General features: G+C 52.4%; 1 protein-coding gene across 1 annotated transcript; it reads left to right on the top strand.

Moving 5' to 3' along the window:
- Positions 1 to 8,725: 8,725 nt before the first annotated feature.
- On the top strand, positions 8,726 to 15,325 carry LOC132373213 (keratin, type II cuticular Hb5-like). Its single transcript, XM_059935940.1, is given in 11 exon segments — positions 8,726 to 9,145; positions 10,804 to 11,012; positions 11,571 to 11,631; positions 11,772 to 11,867; positions 12,511 to 12,675; positions 12,942 to 13,067; positions 13,473 to 13,693; positions 14,443 to 14,474; positions 15,135 to 15,161; positions 15,164 to 15,246; positions 15,248 to 15,325. Coding segments are annotated over 11 exon segments (1,518 nt in total).
- The last annotated feature ends 4,118 nt before the right edge of the window (positions 15,326 to 19,443 follow it).

Here is a 19,443-nt window from a genome sequence, read left to right as displayed (position 1 = left end):
GCCCAAAGACCTCAAGAAATGCAGATTCAATACAATTACAAAAATCAGCATGTTGGGGAGAAACAGGCCAGTTCAAAGCGATGGTGTGTCTGGGCACCATCGCCGTCCTAGCTTTGGATTAACTTAGAGAATGGAGAGCTGGCTGTCCACACGGCAGGTGTCCTCAGCCACCGTCCTCTGCTTCCCTCCCCTTCCTTCTCCTGGCAGGAGAAGGTTCTTTCCTTCTCTTCCTGACCCAGAAGGATCCACCGTTTTCGGTGGGCCAAGGGATCCCTGAGTCCCCAGAGATGGTTCTTCTCCGAGTGGCATAGGTCCTAGCTGCTTCTCTTCCTGGGGTGTTGGGGTAACCCTGGCATGCGAGTCCACGAGGTGGGTGGGTGCTGGTAGAGAGACGGACCCTGCAACACTCCACGCCGCTGCTGGCGGTGTGAGGGAGGCCCAGCTCTGTTCACTGCAGGGGTGTTTATGTCTGCACGCTCCAGGGAGGCCTGGGCTGGGGTGGGTGCCTGTCTGTACTGCTCTTTGTGTGGCTGGGATTTCAATAAACTTGACAAGCTAGCATCACTAGGACTCTGGCCTTTCCTTCCCAATCACACTGGGGATGGGGGAGCTTGCCTCCTAGACTCCACTAGCCCACCCCACTGGGGACTTGCCAAGGGCAGAGGCTGGTGTCCTGGGACAGAGGAGGTACTGAGGAAAGAGCGCTCAGGCCCCTCCCTGGAGGGGCTCACAGCTCAGCAAGGGAGATGAGACATAGAGCAAAAGCTCTGAAAACGAATGCCAAGCAGCCCGCTTCTCTCCACGCACTGCCCTCCAGCCTCCTCCCTACCAGGGTGAAATCTTTCACTTGTTCCCCAGGTCCCACCCCGCCCTCAGTTCCTCTGGGATCATTGCAGGGGCCAAGAGACCCAACCATGTGTTTAGCGGGTTGGAACTTTCAGTTCACCCTCCCCAACCTCCAGGGAGGGAAGCAGGGTTGGAGGTTGAATCAGTCATTCAATCCTGACTATGTAATGAAGCCTCCATAAAAAACCCATAAGGACTGGGGGATTCAGAGAGTTTCTGAGTTGGTGAACATGCGGAGATGTGGGAGGAGTGGCACACGTGGAGAGAACGCTCTGCACCCTTCCCCCATACGTTGCCCTATACATCTCTTCCATCTGGCTGTTCCTGAGTTATATCCTTTTATAATAAACTGGTAATCTAGTAAGTAAAATGTTTCTCTGAGTTCTGTGAGCGACTCTAGCAAATTAATCAAAGCCAAGGAGAAGTCTTTGAAACTTTCAATCTAGAGCCGGTTGGTCAAAAGTCCAGGTGACAGCCTGGGTTTGCATCTAAAGCAGGGTTGGGGGTGGGCAGTCTTGTAGGACTGAACCCTTGACCTGTGGAATCTGATGCTATCTCCAGGTAGATAGTGTCAGAATTGCATTGAACTGTGGGACACCAGCTGCTTATTGGTACAAGAAACCCCATGAACACACACACACACACACACACACACACACACACACACGTCAGAACTGTGACCAGAACTCTTAACTGTGTCTTGTGCAACCACAGAGGACCCCACACCATAGAAAGTCCCCACACATGGTTTAATGACTCTTGTCATCATCTTGAAATCCTTAATAATTTTTAACAAGGGGCTCTGCATTTTTATTTTACATTAAGCCCCACAAACTGTGTAGCCAGTCCTACCTGAATAGCTGCATTTCTACTAAAAGAATTGAACATGTAGTTTAAAATCTTCCAACAAAGAAAACTTCGGGCTGAAATACCTTTCCTGGTGCATTCTACCAAATATTTAAGGAAAAATTCAACCCAGATTCTTCCAGAAAACATAAGAGGAGGGAAAACTTTCCAACTCCTTTTATGAGACCAGCATTACCCTGATACCAAAACCAAGCAAAGAAATAATAAGAAAAGAAAAACTACAAATCAATATCTGTCATGAACCTAAATATAAAAATCTTCAACAAAATATTAGTAAATTGAATACAACAACAAATAAAAGATAACACATCATGACAATGAGTTTATCCTAAGAATGCAAGGCTGGTTCAACTTTCAAAAACCTATTAATGTAATTCATGACATCAACAGACTGAAAAGGAAAAATCATATGATTATCTTAATAGATACACTAAAGGATTTGACAAAATTCAACCTCCAGTCATGATAAAAACTCTCAGCAAACTAGGAATAGATGAGAACTTCCTTGACCTAAATGGCATCTAATAAATAAATAAATAACAAAGTAACATCCTACAGCTAACAACATACTTAATGGTGAAAGTCTGAATGATTTCTGCCGTAAGACTGGGAAAAGATAATGGTATTTGTTCACACCACCCTTAGTCAGTATTACACAAGCTGGCCTAGCCAGTGAACTAAGGCAAGAAGAAGAAATAAATGTCATATGGTTTGGAAAGGAAGAAATAAAACTCTTTCTATTTTCAGAAGACATAATTTTCTATTTAGAAAACCCCAAGGAATCTTTTTTCTAAAACCTACTAGAACTAATAAGTGAGTTTAGTAAGATTATGGGATGTGAGTTCAATATACAAAAATGAATTGCATTTCTGTAAAAGCAAAGAACAGTTGGAAATTAAAACATTTTAAAGTATTTTTAACATTTACAATAGCACCCAAAAAGTGAAATACCTAAGTATCAGCCTTTAAAAAGGATCTGTATGCTAAAAACTACAAAACGATAATGAAAGAAATCAAAGAAGACTTAAATAAATGGAGATATATACTATGTTCATGAATTGGAAGACTCAATATTGCTAAGACATTGATTCTCCCCCAAAGATGACATAAGGTTCAAACCTGTGGACTGACAGGCCCCGGTTCAAATCCCAGGCTCTCTACTTAAAATAGCTGTGTGACCAAAAGTAATAATAGGCAAGAATAATACTTATAGATTGAACTGAGCAGAGTTTCAAGTGTGTTTTGTGTTTTAACTTGATTTTTTCAACAATCTTAGGCAGTAGGCACTTTAATAATTTCCCTTTTGACAGATGACGAAATCAAGGCCCAGGGGTCAAAGCAGAGGCATTCTGACTCAAGAACTCAGACTCATCACCACCATGCTGTTCTGTCTGTCACAATCTCACTAAGCCTCTTGCCTCATCTGTAAAATGGAAAATAGTTCCTATTTCAAAGATTATTAGCACATAGCCTGGCACACAGTGATGCACAATAAACGGTTGCTACTGTTTTGATGGTGATGGTGGTGGTGGTTCTAGTTTTACTACTAATGGAGAAGAGCTGTGTTCAGCAGCTCAGCCACTCCAGGACCAAACACGGGTGGACACCGAAGTGTCAGCGGACTGTTTCCAGCGACTGCACCGAAGCCCCAGCTCTGATTCGCAGGCAGGCGGCTCCCTAGCCTTTCCGTTCCGGCAACCAGGACTGAGCTTCTGCGCGGCTGCCTGTCGGGCTTTGCTGCCCTCTGCTGGCCACCAACTTCCCTGGAGACACCGCACCAGGGCATTTTCAAAGCACTCCCGCAACAGGATTTTGTGGAGGGAGAGGGGAGTTTTTTGTTGGTTTTTTTTTTTTTTTTTTAACTTATTTATTATTTATTTTTGGCTGTGTTGGGTCTTTGTTTCTGTGCGAGGGCTTTCTCTAGTTGTGGCAAGCGGGGGTCACTCTTCATCGCGGTGCGCGGGCCTCTCACTATCACGGCCTCTCTTGTTGCGGAGCACAGGCTCCAGACGCGCAGGCTCAGTAGCTGTGGCTCACGGGCCTAGTCGCTCCGCGGCATGTGGGATCTTCCCAGACCAGGGCTCGAACCCGTGTCCCCTGCATTGGCAGGCAGACTCTCAACCACTGCGCCACCAGGGAAGCCCCTCTTTTGTTTTTTTTTAATCAATTTCCCTAAGTTTTTTTTTTAATTTTTGTATAGTTGATTTACAATATCGTGTTAGTTTCAGGTGTACAGCACAGAGACTCATTTCTATATACATATACAAATATGTATATAAATATTCCTTTTCAGATTATTTTCCCTTATAGTTTATTACAAAATATTGAGTACAGTTCCCTGTGCTATGAGAGGGGAGTCTTTTAAAAACAAATTGTTTTCTCCAAAACTGTGTTTAGGACACAAACATTGAAACACTGAATAGCAACTTTAAGAAAAGAAATCCACCCCCTCACTCACCAGCCCAGCACAGCACTGTTTTCACCATACTGTGTCTCTGTCAGTCTGTGTTCCCACAGATGCTCAGAAAACCACAGCCTTGAATCAGGAAAGAGCCATGGAGGGCTCTGTGCCCCATGGTTTTCAAACTAAGTGTGCTCCTCAGGGCTCAAGGGCCAGAGTTTCCCATCAGTGGCATTTAATGACACACATAAAATATTTAAAGTATCCAAGACATCCATTCATTTACACAGTCATTCAATCAGCAAGTATTTACTGGACACTTACTCTATCCCCAACACTGTTCCAAGTGCTTGGGAACCATCAATGAACAAGATGGACAAAAATCCTGCTTCCTTGGAGTTTATTTTAGGGTGAGAGGAAAGACTGATAATCATCAAGAAATAGAATAAACAGGTCAATTATAGGGTGTGTTAGAAGGTGTTAAGTGCTATGGAACAAAGAAATAGATCAGAGCAGGATAAGCTGGATGGAGAACGCTCTGGGAGGAAGAAGGCAGGTTGCCATTTTTAAAAGAAATGCCAGGGAAGCCTGTTTGAGAGGTGACATTTGGGCAAAGAGCCACAGGTGGCAACGGAGCAAGCCATGTGGTGGAGGGAACAACATTCAGGGCAGAAGGGCCAGTCAGTGCAAAGGCCCTGAGTCAGGAGTGGGCCAGGTGTGTCTGAGGAGCAGAGGGAGGCCGGTGTGGGTGACGAGAGCAAGGGGATGAGGTGAGAACTGTAACAAGAGGGACAGGCGGTGCATCATTAGGACTTTTTTTCTTTCTTTTTTTTACTTTGAGTGAAATGGAGAATTATCGGGGCATTTGAGCAGAGGAGTGACACAGCTCAGTGTCTTAAGGGGATCACTGGAGTGGGGGGGGGCAGGGCAAGCAGAGACCAGCATGTCCATCTTATCTCTTTGTATAGCTGGATAGATAGATAGACAGATAGACAGATAGACAGACAGGCAGGTTTATATAGCTGTTTTCCTCCTAAGATTTAGGGAAACGGTTCTACTGCTAAAGAAGAGAAGGAGGAGAAGGAAGAGAAGAAGACGAGGGAGGGGGAAGGGAGGGGGAAGGGAGGGGGAAGCTGTCAGGAACCCCAGGGTGGAGTAGGAAACCTCTCTCAACCAATTAGCACTTGAAGACTTCCTGGAAAAAGTGGCCTCTCGGGAGCATTTTAAATTATGGGAGGGCCATGGGTTTTCGGGTGGACATTCTGACACTGGGTGTGGCTTTCAAAAGGTGGGGGTAGCACAATGGGACAGGACCAAAGAGCATGATGAATGCCAGCACCCAGGACAAGAGGGTGTGGAGGAGGCTAATTGGAGTTAGCTGGGCAGCCCTGGAAAGGGCGTTTAGTGAGCTGCCTGCTGAGCCAGAGAAGAAATCACAGCCTTGCTCTGACTAGTCCAAAAAGGCTTCCTGGAAGAGGTGGCCATCTGTTCTGGGACATTCCAGGCAAAGGTGTGACCAGGGAGAGGGCTTGGGGATAGGGAGAGGGGGCCGGAGAACCCACAGGGCACATGTGGGCAGTAAGTGAGGAGAAGGCCAGTAAAGAGAGATCCAGCTCCCACCCCAGCACCCAGACAAGGATCTGGTCTCACTAAGTAGTGTGCTTGGGTGATGGGTAGAGATGGGCATGGTTCTATGGGTTCTCCGTGCCTCCCTTGGGTAGAACCAGATGGCAAAGACCCAGGTCCCATAGGTCTTCACAAACCCCCCAGGGCGTTGTGCCAGATTGGCCTGATCTGTGAGTTTCTCACTTGCCCAGGATGACCTGGGAACAGCCCCATAAAGACTCAGCTTCCCCCTCCAGCCCAGCCCCTTCAATCCAAACCACCATGTGGACGGTCTTCCTGAGCATTCCCCACAGGCCCTGGGCTCTGCTGCCACCTGCAGTGAGGCAAATTTCACCCAGCGCCCACGAGCACATCCTTGTGCTGGGCGGGGCCCGCCCTCACTCCCGGCACACCCGCCCAGGGGCTCACACCCTGGTTCTGAATAGTCCTGCTGGTCCTGGATGGGTCTTTTATTTCTGAAGGCAGTGGGGTATCTCCAGGTCTCCTGAGTCCCCTGGCTCCCCTTCCCCATCCTCAGTGCCTAGGCCCAATTTGAGGTGGAGGCTTGCGGGGGGTGTGTGTGTGTGTGTGTGTGTGTGTGTGTGTGTGTGTGTGTGTTGGGGGCCTGAGGGAACAGCTGACACAAAAGCCTCCCTCTGGGGCTAAGCCTCCGCTCCCTCCTGCTACCAAGAGGCAGAAATGGGTTTTCCATCCTCTTCAATCAGCTGAAGGAGAGCAGAGGCTCACGGGAGTTGAGAAGCGGATGAGGTTTTATGGGCTCTCCAGGCTGGCAGAGCGGCGGGCCCGTCCCTCCTCCACCTCCCGTGCTCAGGCCCCACCCTCCTCACTTTCAAAGGGTCCGAATCCCTCTTGGCCACAGCACACCATCCAGGTCTACACCACCATCAGTCAGTGAGCTCACTGTCCAAGGCTCAAGGATACATCCCTGGATCCAGGCCAGCAGGGCCCCACTTGAGGGGTGGGGACTGGGAAACCATCCCCCGTGCTCCCCAGTATAGCCTCCTCTCTCCACCCCAGACTCCACTCCAAATTTGTACACTAGTGAAATCAGGTTAAAGAAAACATTAAAAGCAGCCTTGAAAGGATAATGAAATCATAAATGTGCAGAGGAGGTGAAGCCTGTGGACGGGGCAAGGAGCAGGCCCACTCTCTGCTGGGTGAGGGGCTGCAGGGGGTGGCAGGGGAGTTTCTGATAGGAAGCAAGAGTCCCTTTCCTTTATACAGACCCTTTTGGTCCCCAAAGCATATTCTTGTGTATTATCCACTTAATCCCCCCAACAACCCCAGAAGATAAGAATGAATCCCACATTATGGCCAAGGAATCAGAAGCTCAGAGAGGTTAAGAGCTTCCCCAAAGCCACACAGCTAGGTAGTGTCCAAGCTGACACTTAGACCAGGTCCTCCAATTTGGATCCCATTGCCCAGATTGCTAAATGCCAGCTGCTTCACCATGGGTGACTATGATCTGAAGACTATTTGGGGCCAGCTAGTGAGGCCTCCTGCTCCTTGCCTACCCAAGGTCTCTGCCCTACGTGGAAGGACAGGTGTGGGATGTGGAGATAGAAACCAGTCAGCTTGGCGCTGGGCAAAGACCTGCAGCGGACCTGGCTGTGAAGACAAGGGCAGACCCAGGACGGAACGTGGGGCATCTGAGGGAGGATTCAGGGAACCGTGGCACAGGGACAGCATTCGGTTCTGGGAGGCTCCCTGGAGGGGCTGTCACCCTCAGAAGAAGTTCCTCAGCCCTTCTTCCTGAAGTTCCTGACCCCTCAGGGGCCTGGCTATCCTCCCTCAGCACCGACCGCATCCCAAGGTCTGTGCTCAATGAACATTAAAGACTATCCATCATTATCCTAATAAATGGCCCCAGGACACACAGGGATGCAGGGATGTTAGAAGGAACCAAGAGTTCAGAGCCCCCAGGAGCCAGAAATCACAGTGTCCTTGGATAGAAAAAAGCCACCTTCCCACCCCCGTCTCTGCAGAGCAGTCTCTGAATGTTCTTCTAGGGGTGACAATTCTGGGGCTGACAAACAGGATGAGCCCGTGCCCTGGCTGGTGGTCTTGGAAGGAAGTGAGACTCACAGGACCTGTTTCTTCTTAAAGAGCCCAGGGACGGTGTCCAGAGCAAGTCCGTAGCAGCGAGGTTATCCCGGCTTCTGCCATCCTTTCAGCCAAGTGGGAGAAAGTGGCTAAAGGGAGGCGCCCCCCTTATCCACAAGGGGCCGCCACTGTGGCCACTGAGAGTTGCAATTTTGCGGGTGAGAAATGAGGGCTCTGGAACAGAACCTTCTAGGGTGGAATCCAGAAGGTTCTAAGAGACCACGTGCTCCAGCCCTCTGTTCTGCAGGGAGCATGGTCAAAATGGCCCCTCTGGACCTGAACCACCTCCAAGCAATGCTGCCTGAGTGGGTTTGGACTCACCTGATCTATCAGCCTCTGAAACACATCGATGTACTTGAGAATGTGTTCAGTGTGGAGCCAAGAGGACAGAGGTGAGGACCGCTGGTGGTCTCACCCAACCTGGGACCCTCGAACTTCTCCCTGGAGACAGTGGCCCCAGCCCCTACCCCATGCCCAGCCACCTCAGACTGCTGTGGAGTTCAAACCCGCCTCCAGGTGTGGGTGGAGACCATCTCACAGGGAGACTGTGAGAAAATTAATTACCCAATGTACATAAATGAGCTTTGAAGATGAAAAGTGCAAACGCACAGTATCCCTAATAACATCTTCAATACTTTTAGGGAGGCCCAGAGTCGCCGCTGAGCTCACCTTTAAGACGAATCCTTGGGGAGTTGCTGGCAAACTCCCCAAGCCAATAAACAACATAAAATGACTTTTCACTCCTTTCATGCAGCCAACCCCAGCTCTCCCCACCAATAAAAGGACCAGGGAGGATCAGAGGAGCCAGAAGTATCCTAAGCAGCGCACCCGCCGCCCTCGACACCCCAGCGCGCTCAGCCTCCATCCGATCAGACCCGCACCATGACCTGCCGCTCCTACAGGATCAGCCCAGGATGTGGGGTCACCAGGACCTTCAGCTCGTGCTCAGCTGTGGCCCCCAAAACTGGCAGCCGCTGCTGCATCAGCGCTGCCCCCTACCGAGGGGTGTCCTGCTACCGGGGGCTGACGGGCTTCGGCAGCCGCAGCGTCTCAGCCCTGGGCTCCTGTGCGCCCCGCGTAGCGGTGCGCGGCTTCCGCGCCGGCTCCTGCGGCCGCAGCTTCGGGTACCGCTCCGGCGGCGTGTGTGGCCCCAGCCCGCCCTGCATCACCACCGTGTCGGTCAACGAGAGCCTCCTCGTGCCCCTCAACCTGGAGATCGACCCCAACGCGCAGTGTGTGAAGCATGAGGAGAAGGAGCAGATCAAGTGTCTCAACAGCAGGTTCGCTGCCTTCATCGACAAGGTCAGTGAGGCCTGGGATGGTCCAGAGACGGCCCCAGCCCTGCCCTCCCCCTCGGGAGGGTCCGTAGAGGAGCCAGCACGACAGCCAGCAGCGGGAGAGAAATGCAGACCAATGTGCGCGGAAGGATCCGTCTTCTCGTTCAATTCCTGCAAAAGTATATCGGACACCCACTGCGGTCCAGAAATCGAGTCTATAGTCTAAAGTGTGTGTGTTTCCCGAGACAAGACAGCGTGGGAATATCAGAGCTGCCGCTGAAACACAGGGCTCTGGGTACCGGAGGAGCGGGAGACAGCGGGGAGAGGCGACTCCTGCGCTGGGGCAGCTCCGGAAGTGCTTAGGCCGGTGCTCAGAGCCACGCCGCCTCCCCACCCTCGCTCTGCCCCTCCGCCGCGCGAGTCCTCAGGCGGGCTGCTTGTCCGCCTAACAGAACCGGCCTCACATGCTTGGTGTGAGGATTCACGGGGTTCATGCAGGGACAGTGCTGGCACACAGTAAGTGCTTGATAAACGTTAGCTGTTAGCGTTCTTTTCCAAGGACAGTAGTGGGCAAGGAGGTGTGACACTTAACCAAGCAGGCTTGGCAGCCTCCTTCATGGATGCAGAGCTGGGAATCGGGAAGGCAGGGCCGCCAGGCTGGCGGGAGGAGGCCCACCAGTGCAGAGCCTGAGAAACCCAGAACTGCCCTGAGGCTGCCTCTCAGAAAGGCCACCTCTGCGTCTCCCCTCATGTCGGCTCCTACTGTGTCGGTGAGGCCTTACTCCAGCTGAGGAAGTAGGACCAGGCTCTGGGGTCTGGGATCGGGGGCAACAGGGGTACCTTCTTATTATCCCTTTCTCTTTAGTGATCTCAGTTAATCCTCAACATGACTCAATAGAGTAAAATATCATCTTTATTTTTTGAATAACAGATTGAAGCTGAGGGTTCAGTGAGCAGCTTAGACAGACTATGGTGACAGGCAAGTGAAGGGGACTCAAGGGACATGAGATCCTGACTCCTTACTAACTATGAGACAGTAAGTTAGTCATTTCATACCTTGGGGTCTCTGTTTCCGTTTCTTTACTATAGGAGAAATAAGATCTCCCCCCAAAGGGTTGTGAGAATTGAATAAAATTGATTGATAGGTACAGACATAGACAAAGATGTGCGTGTGTGTGTGTGTGTGTGTATCTTAGCACAAGTCCTGGCACCACATAGTAAATATTCAATAAATGTTTGTTGCATAAATGAATAAATGAAGAATGACTGGTAATGAACAAGTCATAGTTCAACTGATTGAGCACTTACTGTGTGTCCGAAACTGTTCTAAGCACTTTACATGTAGTAACTTGGTCAGTTTTCACAACTTTAAGGAAGGTACTATTATCATCTCTGTTTTGGAAATGAGAAAACCAAGCACCCAGAGGTTAGACAACTTGCTGTTACAGTGGCAGACCTGGGAGCTGAATCAGACCCTTGGCCTCAAGCCGGGGGCACTCACACGCACAGTGCCTCCCTTGCGGACTGGGAGCAAGGCCCGCTGAGTCGCAGACACTCCATGGCTCAGCCCTCGCCTGGCCCTGGCTGTTCAGAGGACATCAGAGCAGAGGGAGAGAGAGCTCTGGGGAGGCAGGTACCTCCCCAGCCTCCTCCTGAGTCTCTTTCTCCCACCCTGGGCGGCAGGTGCGCTTCTTGGAGCAACAGAACAAGCTGCTGGAGACCAAGTGGCAGTTCTACCAGAACCGCCAGTGCTCCGAGAGCAACCTGGAGCCCCTGTTCAACGGCTACATCGAGACGCTGAGGCGGGAGGCTGAGCGTGTGGAGGCTGACAACGGGAGGCTGGCCTCGGAGCTCAACCACATGCAGGAGGTGCTGGAGGGCTACAAGAAGAAGTGAGTGCGCCCGACCCAGAATAACAGGGGCAGTGGGAAAGCTCCTCCCACAAGCCTCTTGAAGCAGCTTCATTAAGATTCCTGCCTGTCTATCAACAGGGGCTGCCTGGGACCCAAGGGGATGCTCAGTAGGGGCCTAGGTTTTTTCAGATTCTTTGGCTCCACCTCAACCCCGTGGAGGCCCGTTGAGTCGTAGAGCTGTTTTCGGGGGAGTAAGGAAACCCAATGGGGTTCTAGAGCTTTCTTGTTCCTCCCACTCCTGCTCACCTTCATGACACGGGCTCCGTGCCCTTCCTGCCCATGGCACCACCTCTCTTTGGATCTAGGATGCAAAGATGATTTTAGACTTGGGGGATGGAGTGTTACTCATCCAGAGGCAGCAGGAGTGGGGTGGAATAAGCCAGGCTGGGACAGGGCTGGCCCACGAACAATGCACAAAATAGACCAAGGAGAGGACAAGATGACATTTGCAGAGTTCATCCCTTCTGAGCCCCGGAAGAGCTTGCCCAGGAGCTGAGATGGTTGCCAAGCCCCGGCCCCTGTCTCCCCCACCCCCAGGTATGAAGAGGAAGTGGCTCTGAGGGCCACAGCAGAGAATGAGTTCGTGGTTCTAAAGAAGGTGAGGGGCTGGTCACAGGGCAGGGAGGGAGGGGCACCCTCTGGTGGCCTCCACCGTGGTGGGTCACCACACCGACCCAGAGGCACCTTCCGGGGGCCTCTTCCCACATGCATGCCCCCTCCTCTTCGCCCCACTGCCAGGACGTGGATTGCGCCTACCTGCAGAAGTCAGACCTGGAGGCCAACGTGGAGGCCCTGGTGGAGGAGTGTAGCTTCCTGAAGCGCCTCTATGACGAGGTGAGGAGGGCCCTGCCAACCAGCCAGGAAGGGGGGAGGGAAGGCGTGGGGACTGGGGGGAGGTGTTGTGTGCACGTTTGCCCCCTGAGTGATGGAAGCATGTGAAGAACATGCACGCACATGCAAGAGGGGCCTGTCGTGTAGCTGTCACAGACACGTGCAGGTAAGCCCCAAGGACGGTGGCGCTCGAGTGTGCTTGGGCCTCTCTGTGCCGGCGAGCCCCGGGGTGTTGCCGCGTGTGTGCCTGTGTGCTGGCCTTTGTGCGTGTTGGTCTCTACATGGATATGAAAGAGTGTATGTGGGAGGGGGGTAGGGTGGGTTTCCAGTTAGAGAGAGGGTCTTAATTCCTGGACAGATCACTAGTCCCGGCATTCAGACCCCAGCTCCCTTTGAGTCAGGCCTTTTTCACATGCTGGGCCTCAGTTTCCCCCTTTGTTAAGTCGTGGGCTGTCCCCAGCTGACCTCCAAAGCCCGTCTCAGCTTTACTGTCTTATGATGTACCTGTGTGTGAATGAAAGGGAGTGGGAGTCATGTATCATACATGACCAGTGCCCCCTCCAGGGAGTGGACATGGCCCCCAGGGCTGGAGCACGTGGCCCAGACAAGGCACCAGAACCAAATGCATTGGCTGTCGGCCCCCCAGGAGCTCCAGGTCCTCCACGCCCACATCTCAGACACCTCAGTCTTCGTCAAGATGAACAACAGCCGGGACCTGAACATGGACTGTTTCGTCGCCGAGATCAAGGCTCAGTACGATGATGTTGCCAGCCGCAGCCGGGCTGAGGCTGAGTCCTGGTACCGCAGCAAGGTGAGTGGCCCAGGGCACCTGCCTCCTAGACATGGCACTGGGAAGGATGCGAGGTGTATATTAGAAAAGGCTTCTTTTGTCTGGGGATTTTGATCTTTAGGGATGGTAAGAAAAGGACTGACAGATCTCAGTTTGGGCGTCAGGGTGGGGCTGCCACGTCTGGCTGCACAGGCTGAGCACTGCACAACCTGCACGATCATCCGCGTGGTCCTGAATGGATGGGATGCCCCATCCTGAGCCTCAGGAACATCTCTGCTTCCCCCAAGTGCGAGGAGATGAAGGCCACGGTGATCCGGCATGGGGAGACCCTGCGCTGCACCAAGGAGGAGATCAACGAGCTGAACCGCATGATCCAGAGGCTGACGGCCGAGATTGAAAATGCCAAGTGCCAGGTATGGGTTCCGGGAGAGCTTGAATACTCAGCACAGGCAGACTGCAGCACCAGGCCCTTTGCCAGCAGGAGAGCAAAGGTCTGGCCCTAATCAGCCCTCAGAGTGTGCCCGTGAGGAAGCAGGGGTCCAGAGAGAGGGCAGGGCCCCTGGCACATCACGCTGCACTGGAGCTGGGATGAGCCGTGTCACTGATGTCCCCCTCCCTGGCCACCCTGCAACGCCACCAAGGAGAGATGGTGAAAAGTGCCCATCCCTCCCTCGTGTTCATAGTCCCATTAACTACCCGTTTATAGGTAGTTAACCTACCTTTTCTCTGGGACCCTTGTCCCAGCTCCCTCAGCTCAGGGGAGCCAAGTTGCACCTTCTCTCTCTCTCACGCTCGTCCTCACATCTCCTTCCCCACAGCGGGCCAAGCTGGAGGCCGCCGTGGCCGAGGCGGAGCAGCAGGGCGAGGCGGCCCTTAATGATGCCCGCTGCAAGCTGGCCGGGCTGGAGGAGGCCCTGCAGAAGGCCAAGCAGGACATGGCCTGCCTGCTCAAGGAGTACCAGGAGGTGATGAACTCCAAGCTGGGCCTGGACATCGAGATCGCCACCTACAGGCGCCTGCTGGAGGGCGAGGAGCACAGGTGGGGTTAAGGAAGACCTCGGGGTCTAGAAGGAGGAGGCCCTGGCCCTCTGGCGGTGAATTTCGCTGAGCCCAAATGTGAGCTGTATCTCTGCCCGCTGCTAGTACAGCTCAAGCTTCAATAATAATGATAATTTACTGAATGCTTATTAGGCCTGTGCTAGGTGCTCATTTTAACCCTCACAGTCCAGCGAGGTAGGTATCATTTTTCCCATCCAAAGATAAGGAAATAAGGCCCAGCGTTCAGTGACTTTCTCGTGGCCACACAGTTAGCAAGCACAAGAGCCAGGACCTGCACCCAAGACATGTGGCTCTAAAATCCATTGTCTTCCAGTAGCTTCCTAAAGGAGACTGAAGCTTGGCCTGCCCCGGAGGTGGGTGCATTGTAAGGATGATGCACCCTATGGCTGTAGCTCTTCCTGGGCATTAAGCCCTTTCACACACGCTGCTGCATTCAGTTCGACTCTCCTTTCTGTGAGCCCGATCGGCACTATCCAGGGTGGGCCAAGTCATTCAGATTGGAGGCAACGGGTGGAGTTCATAAACTCACTCACCTCTGCTGAAAATCAGAAGGCCTTGTCTCTGTGGTCAGAGAATAGTTAGAGAGTGAGCATTTAATACAGACTTTGGGGGAGCACTTCCTGCCTCTTGGGGGTTGGATCTGGAAGGCCCTCTCTGTGCCCAAGCAACCATCTGCCTCAGGGAATCCAGCTCACCGCCCACAGTTAACGGAGTTTTCTTTCCCCTTAGGCTGTGCGAAGGTGTGGGCTCTGTGAATGTCTGTAAGTACCCGCTTGAAACACCCCTAGAAAAATGGCTTTGTTGATGGGCAAATCTTAACCTGACAGCCTAACCCACTAAACCCAGAATGTTCCAGGCCTGGGAGGGAGGGGGCCTTTCATGCCCCCCTCTCCCCCTCCCCCCCCACCCCCACTCTTCCCTGGAGGCACTAAACGAAGGCATAGTTGAGTGCCATCCACTGGTGGAGATGTGAACTGCAGGCCAGGGTAATAAGGACACAGTAGCTTTGCCCCTCTGAGTGTAGGGGTCCTCGATTCCTTCTCACCCAGGTGCCAAAGAACAGCGGTCCCCAACATTTTTGGCACCAGGGACCAGTTTCGTGGAAGACAATTTTTCCTTGGAGGTGGGGTGCGGGGGGATGATGGTGGAGTGATGGGGAGCAGCAGATGACACTTCGCTTGCTCACCCACGGCTCACCTCCTGCTATGTGGCCCGCTTCCTAGGGGTTGGGGACCCCGGGGTTGGGGACCCCTGCCCTAGAAGGCTGAGGTGCTGAGCAGAACAGGGTCTGAGTTATGAACCACTAAACCCCTTTGAGGAGGAGGGAGGTCCTGCGGTGCAAAAGCCCCTTAGGGCCTGTCCTGGGGTTGGTGACATCACAACAGGCCACTCAGCCCTTCCTGTCCCCTCTCTTCCCACAGGCATCAGCAGCTCCCGCGGTGGAGTCACCTGGGGGCCCACATGTATAGCACCCCAAGGCACCAGATTGCCTCTGGCCCCGTGGCCACTGGGGGCAGCATCACAGTGATTGATGGCGTCCGACTCCTGCGCCCCCTGTCAGCCCCGCATCTCCAGCTTCAACTGCGGGAGCAGGTCCGTCTGCTTTGCCTAGAGTCCGAGGCCCCGCCTGCGTCCCCCGGGCACGGAATGGTGTGTGAATGGAAAATGTGTGCTTGCTGCCAGAATCTTCCACGTGTTCCTCCAAGGGAAAGACCCTCCACTGCTCTCCGCCACCTTCTCATTTTAGGGACTTGTTTCCTGGTTCTCCAACAGGCTTCAGTTAGAGAGAGTCATTCCCAGCCCTTTTACTCAATTCCGATTTGACTCCTAAATACCAGTGGCCAATTTGTATTATTCACCAGGCTCTCTGGGACCCTACTGGTCACCCAGGGCCGCTGGACATTGTGAAAATTTGGCCTTCTCCTGGCACAAGGAATAAGCCTAAGTATCCAGCCTGGTCTCCCACAACCTGAGAATCAGAGAGGAAGCAGCACCCCGCCACTTCCAGCAGCTCCCCTCTCCTGGCCGGGAAGGTCTCTGCAGGAAAGAATTGCCCCTTGGTTATTTTTGTTTGTGTTTGGTTGTCTCTCTAACCGACTGCCTTCTTCTGGGTTAACCTGTTCCAGCCAGACTCCTCCTGTGACCTCCCAGTTGAGAGGCCCATTATGGGGGGAATTCTTTTGACTTTGGACAGGTCTCGCTATTCAATACACCTTTATACATTTCAAAGAAAACACCATGTTTGCTCCGAGGTCACCCCCTGCCGGTGCAGGAGGGATCTGTCCAATGCTGAGTGGGTGGGATGGAGAAGGTGAGGCCACTGCCTGGGTCTCCCTCTCGCTATGACTGTCTGTGGGTGCCTCGTCTTCTGGGTTGTCTCAATCCTTGTCTTAATAAATGCTGCTGCCATGCAAAGACATGTGATCTTGTGAAGAACACCGTCTCTGTGCCTGCAACATGTCCGACCCTCGGAGCCCTCTGGCCCCATCTCCAGCTGGCCAGTCCTTTCCAACCCCGTGCAGTGTCTCCCAGCCCTCCAGTGATTCTGCCTCTTCCCATCCACTTCCATAGCCTGATTCCAGCTCAGACCCCTCAGACCTGGACCACAGCTCCAGATCCCCACGTGACCTCTTTCTCCCCATCCGCACCCCACAAACCCCCCTCCCCGCCCCAGCAGCCAGAATGCCAAACTCATAGCTCTCATCCCCTACTGACTGGCTCACACCACTTCCCAGCATATGCATGTGCTCCTTATATCAAACACAGGCTCCCCCATCTCCCCTTTCCCCACCCGCTCCTCTGCCCTGTGCAACCCCTCCACCCAGATGCTCACCTTCCCAGATGCAGGCTCCACCCAATGGAGACAAGTCCGCCGCCTGAGGCCTCCCAGGACTATCCCACTGGACACATAGGCTACCCCACACCCCTCCTCCCATTTGCCTTTGCTCAGCACTCGCTCTGCCCCCCTTCCCTACCCTCCCTCCCCACACACACACATCCCCCGCTTCCTGCCCCACAGTGTCTCAAACCCTGAAGATCTCTGGTTCTTTCTTTGTGGCTCCTGGCCAGGGATGTCACTGGGTGTGTCTGGGCACTGGATCAAGCTGGAAGTTCCTGGAGAGTAGGAAGCGTCTCCTCCTGGCTTTGACCCCCAACCAAGTCCCAGGATGGGGCTCCAGAACATGTCAGGCCTGAGATGGTTGGATGAACTCAGGCAGCTGGTAGAGCAGGAGGTGTAGACATCAGCCCTCTTGGACTCACCTCCATTTCTCCATTAGGAGAACAGACTGGCCATCACTATTCCAGGCAGATGTCCCCCTGCCGGCCTCCTCTGCTGCCCCATCCCCCAGCCTGTCCCTTCGAGGAGATGTTAAGGGCCTGTGCATTCTGATGAATCCTCATCTCAGACCCAAAGAGCTATAACGCCACTGGAGGCCTCTCCTGAGTGCTTTGGCTGCTGCTGTTTGAGGTTTGCCAGCTGACACCAGACAGGCCTCCTCCAAGTTTCTGGCCTCCTCTCCTTCTTTCTACCATCTCTCTGGGCTTCAAGGGCATGGTCATACTCACAACAGGCCAACATTCAGTTTAAGGCACATCATTCATCCACAGGAAAGGTTAAATCTCCAGGGCTGAAACACCAGGAGATCAAAATTTGAGCATCAGCTCTGCCATGTCTCAGAGAGACGCTGGGCAAGAAGTGGCCTCCATGCTCTGGACGTCAGCCTGGGGGCCTGTGCAGTGAGTCTGTGCTTGGGGAAAACACCTTGATGTTACCTTGGGTCTGGGCCAAGCATAACTAAAATGCCAAACCTGGTACCCAAAAATATGACACCGTGCATTGAAAACTGAAACAACTAGGAGCTGGGAGATATCGACAAGCTTTTTAATAAGTTTCCATATTTTGTGTGCATGGCAGCCCGAGGTGCCATTGGCATGAAGATGAAACCTCTCCCGACCACCCTCCTTGCAGCCAACAGCAAAAATGCAGAGCTCTTCTCTTTTCAAAGGATTCTGGGTCTCCCACAGCTCTCTCCTGAGAAAAGAGCTATTCCTTGCAGAAACGGTACACTCCAAGAGTAACTGAGGATTGAAGTTTCATTAGAAAAAAATAAATTTTAAGGAGAAGCCAAGTGGTCTGAATCTCTCAATCAAGAACAAGCCAGAAGAGCAAGGGGCCCAGACAATAAAGTAGGCCCATGTCAGTGGCTCCAGGGCTCTTTCCTGGGCTCTTTTTTTTTTTTTTGAAACTCCACAAACCAAGCTGAGACCCCCATCAAGAGAAAATCAGACCTTCTATCCATATTCTACTCCTGTGCAAACATTCAATGCCCCTCCCCAAAATACACAGGATCTCCAAAGGATAAGGAAGTATGGAATATAGTGCTTTCAAAAAATCAGGTAAGCTTGGGCTTTGGGGTCTTCTTCATTCCTTTCGGAGGCCACAAGCGCTCTTCCACCAAGTCTCAAATCCCCTCTGCTTTGGACCATCCTCACAAACACCCACACCTAGGCTCCTCCTTCTCCCGGTCCTGGTGTTGCCAACTGTTCCCTGCTTCAGTCCTTGGGATCTCGGGAAGTACAAACTGGAGCCGTTACCCACCCGAAACAAGCATGGTGAGAAATGCAGGGTAACCACATGATCAAGGAAATCACAAAGTGTAACCCTCTTTGGAATGGACAGGGACATTGAAAATGACCATCTGGGAATCACCTCTTGTCTGGATACCCCGCTCTTATACCCTTGGTGCTACTGAAGAGTGGTGGTGAGAGGCAAGTAGCCTGGGAGGGGAGTGGGTCAAGGGAGCACTCAGAAGATGAGCTTTTGCATTAAATGTGGAGGAAACACTGGAGGCACAAATATGCATATACACACCCTCCACCACCACCATCAGAAAGGAGAGGTAGACCCTCCCCCATTTCTACCACCTCCCCTTCCCCAGCCCCATCCTGGTACAACGCCTTTCCCTCCGCAGAGCAGATCTAGTGGCCTTTTGAACCTGATTTTCTCCCCAGCTCAAACTTGGTGGAATCCAGACCATGCTGTGCCCAAGATGCGCTCCTGCAGGACCCTCTAAGGCCAGGAGGCAGAGACTAGGGGGATACCACATGAAGAAAGATCTGGAGAAAGATCCCAGAGTCCCAGGGGACCAATGTGCCCCTTGGGGACACCTTCTGAAGTCATCCCTGGCATTGCCAGGGAGAACTACTCAAAGGTTTTTCTATATCTTGAGATCAAATATGTATTCTTGTGACAAAATATCTTCTACCCAATCAGGTCTTTTTTTAAATCCCTTTTTATAAATCCCAAATAACATAAGGTGAGAGAAGTAAGAGTTTTTCCTATAAAACAAGTGAAAGAAGGTTGTCCACCAGAAACCCCTCTCTCCATCTTATCACATCCGGGGGGACGCCCTTTGCATCTGAGGGGACTCTGAACAGACTTCCCTGGTGGGACTTCTTGGGGACTGTCAACTCAGGAATAGGCCGGAGACAGAGGTCCCCAGTCAACTGTCTGTGTCCAGGCCATCAGGGCAAATGTCCTCCCACCAGAAGTCTGAGTTTTAATTCTGGATCCCCACATAAGAGGCATGTGTGAGCTGCCCCATGATAAGGTCTATCCAAGATTCTTGGAGAGCAGAAGCTGTGGGGAGATGTTTCTACAAACATTTCCAGGAGGTTCTTTTATGTCACCTTCCACCCCTTATCTCTGGAGTGTCGTAAGGTAGGATC

The sequence above is a fragment of the Balaenoptera ricei genome, chromosome 10, assembly GCF_028023285.1.
Source record: "Balaenoptera ricei isolate mBalRic1 chromosome 10, mBalRic1.hap2, whole genome shotgun sequence".
NCBI lineage: Eukaryota > Metazoa > Chordata > Mammalia > Artiodactyla > Balaenopteridae > Balaenoptera > Balaenoptera ricei.
This window is presented reverse-complemented; position numbering and strand designations above follow the sequence as displayed.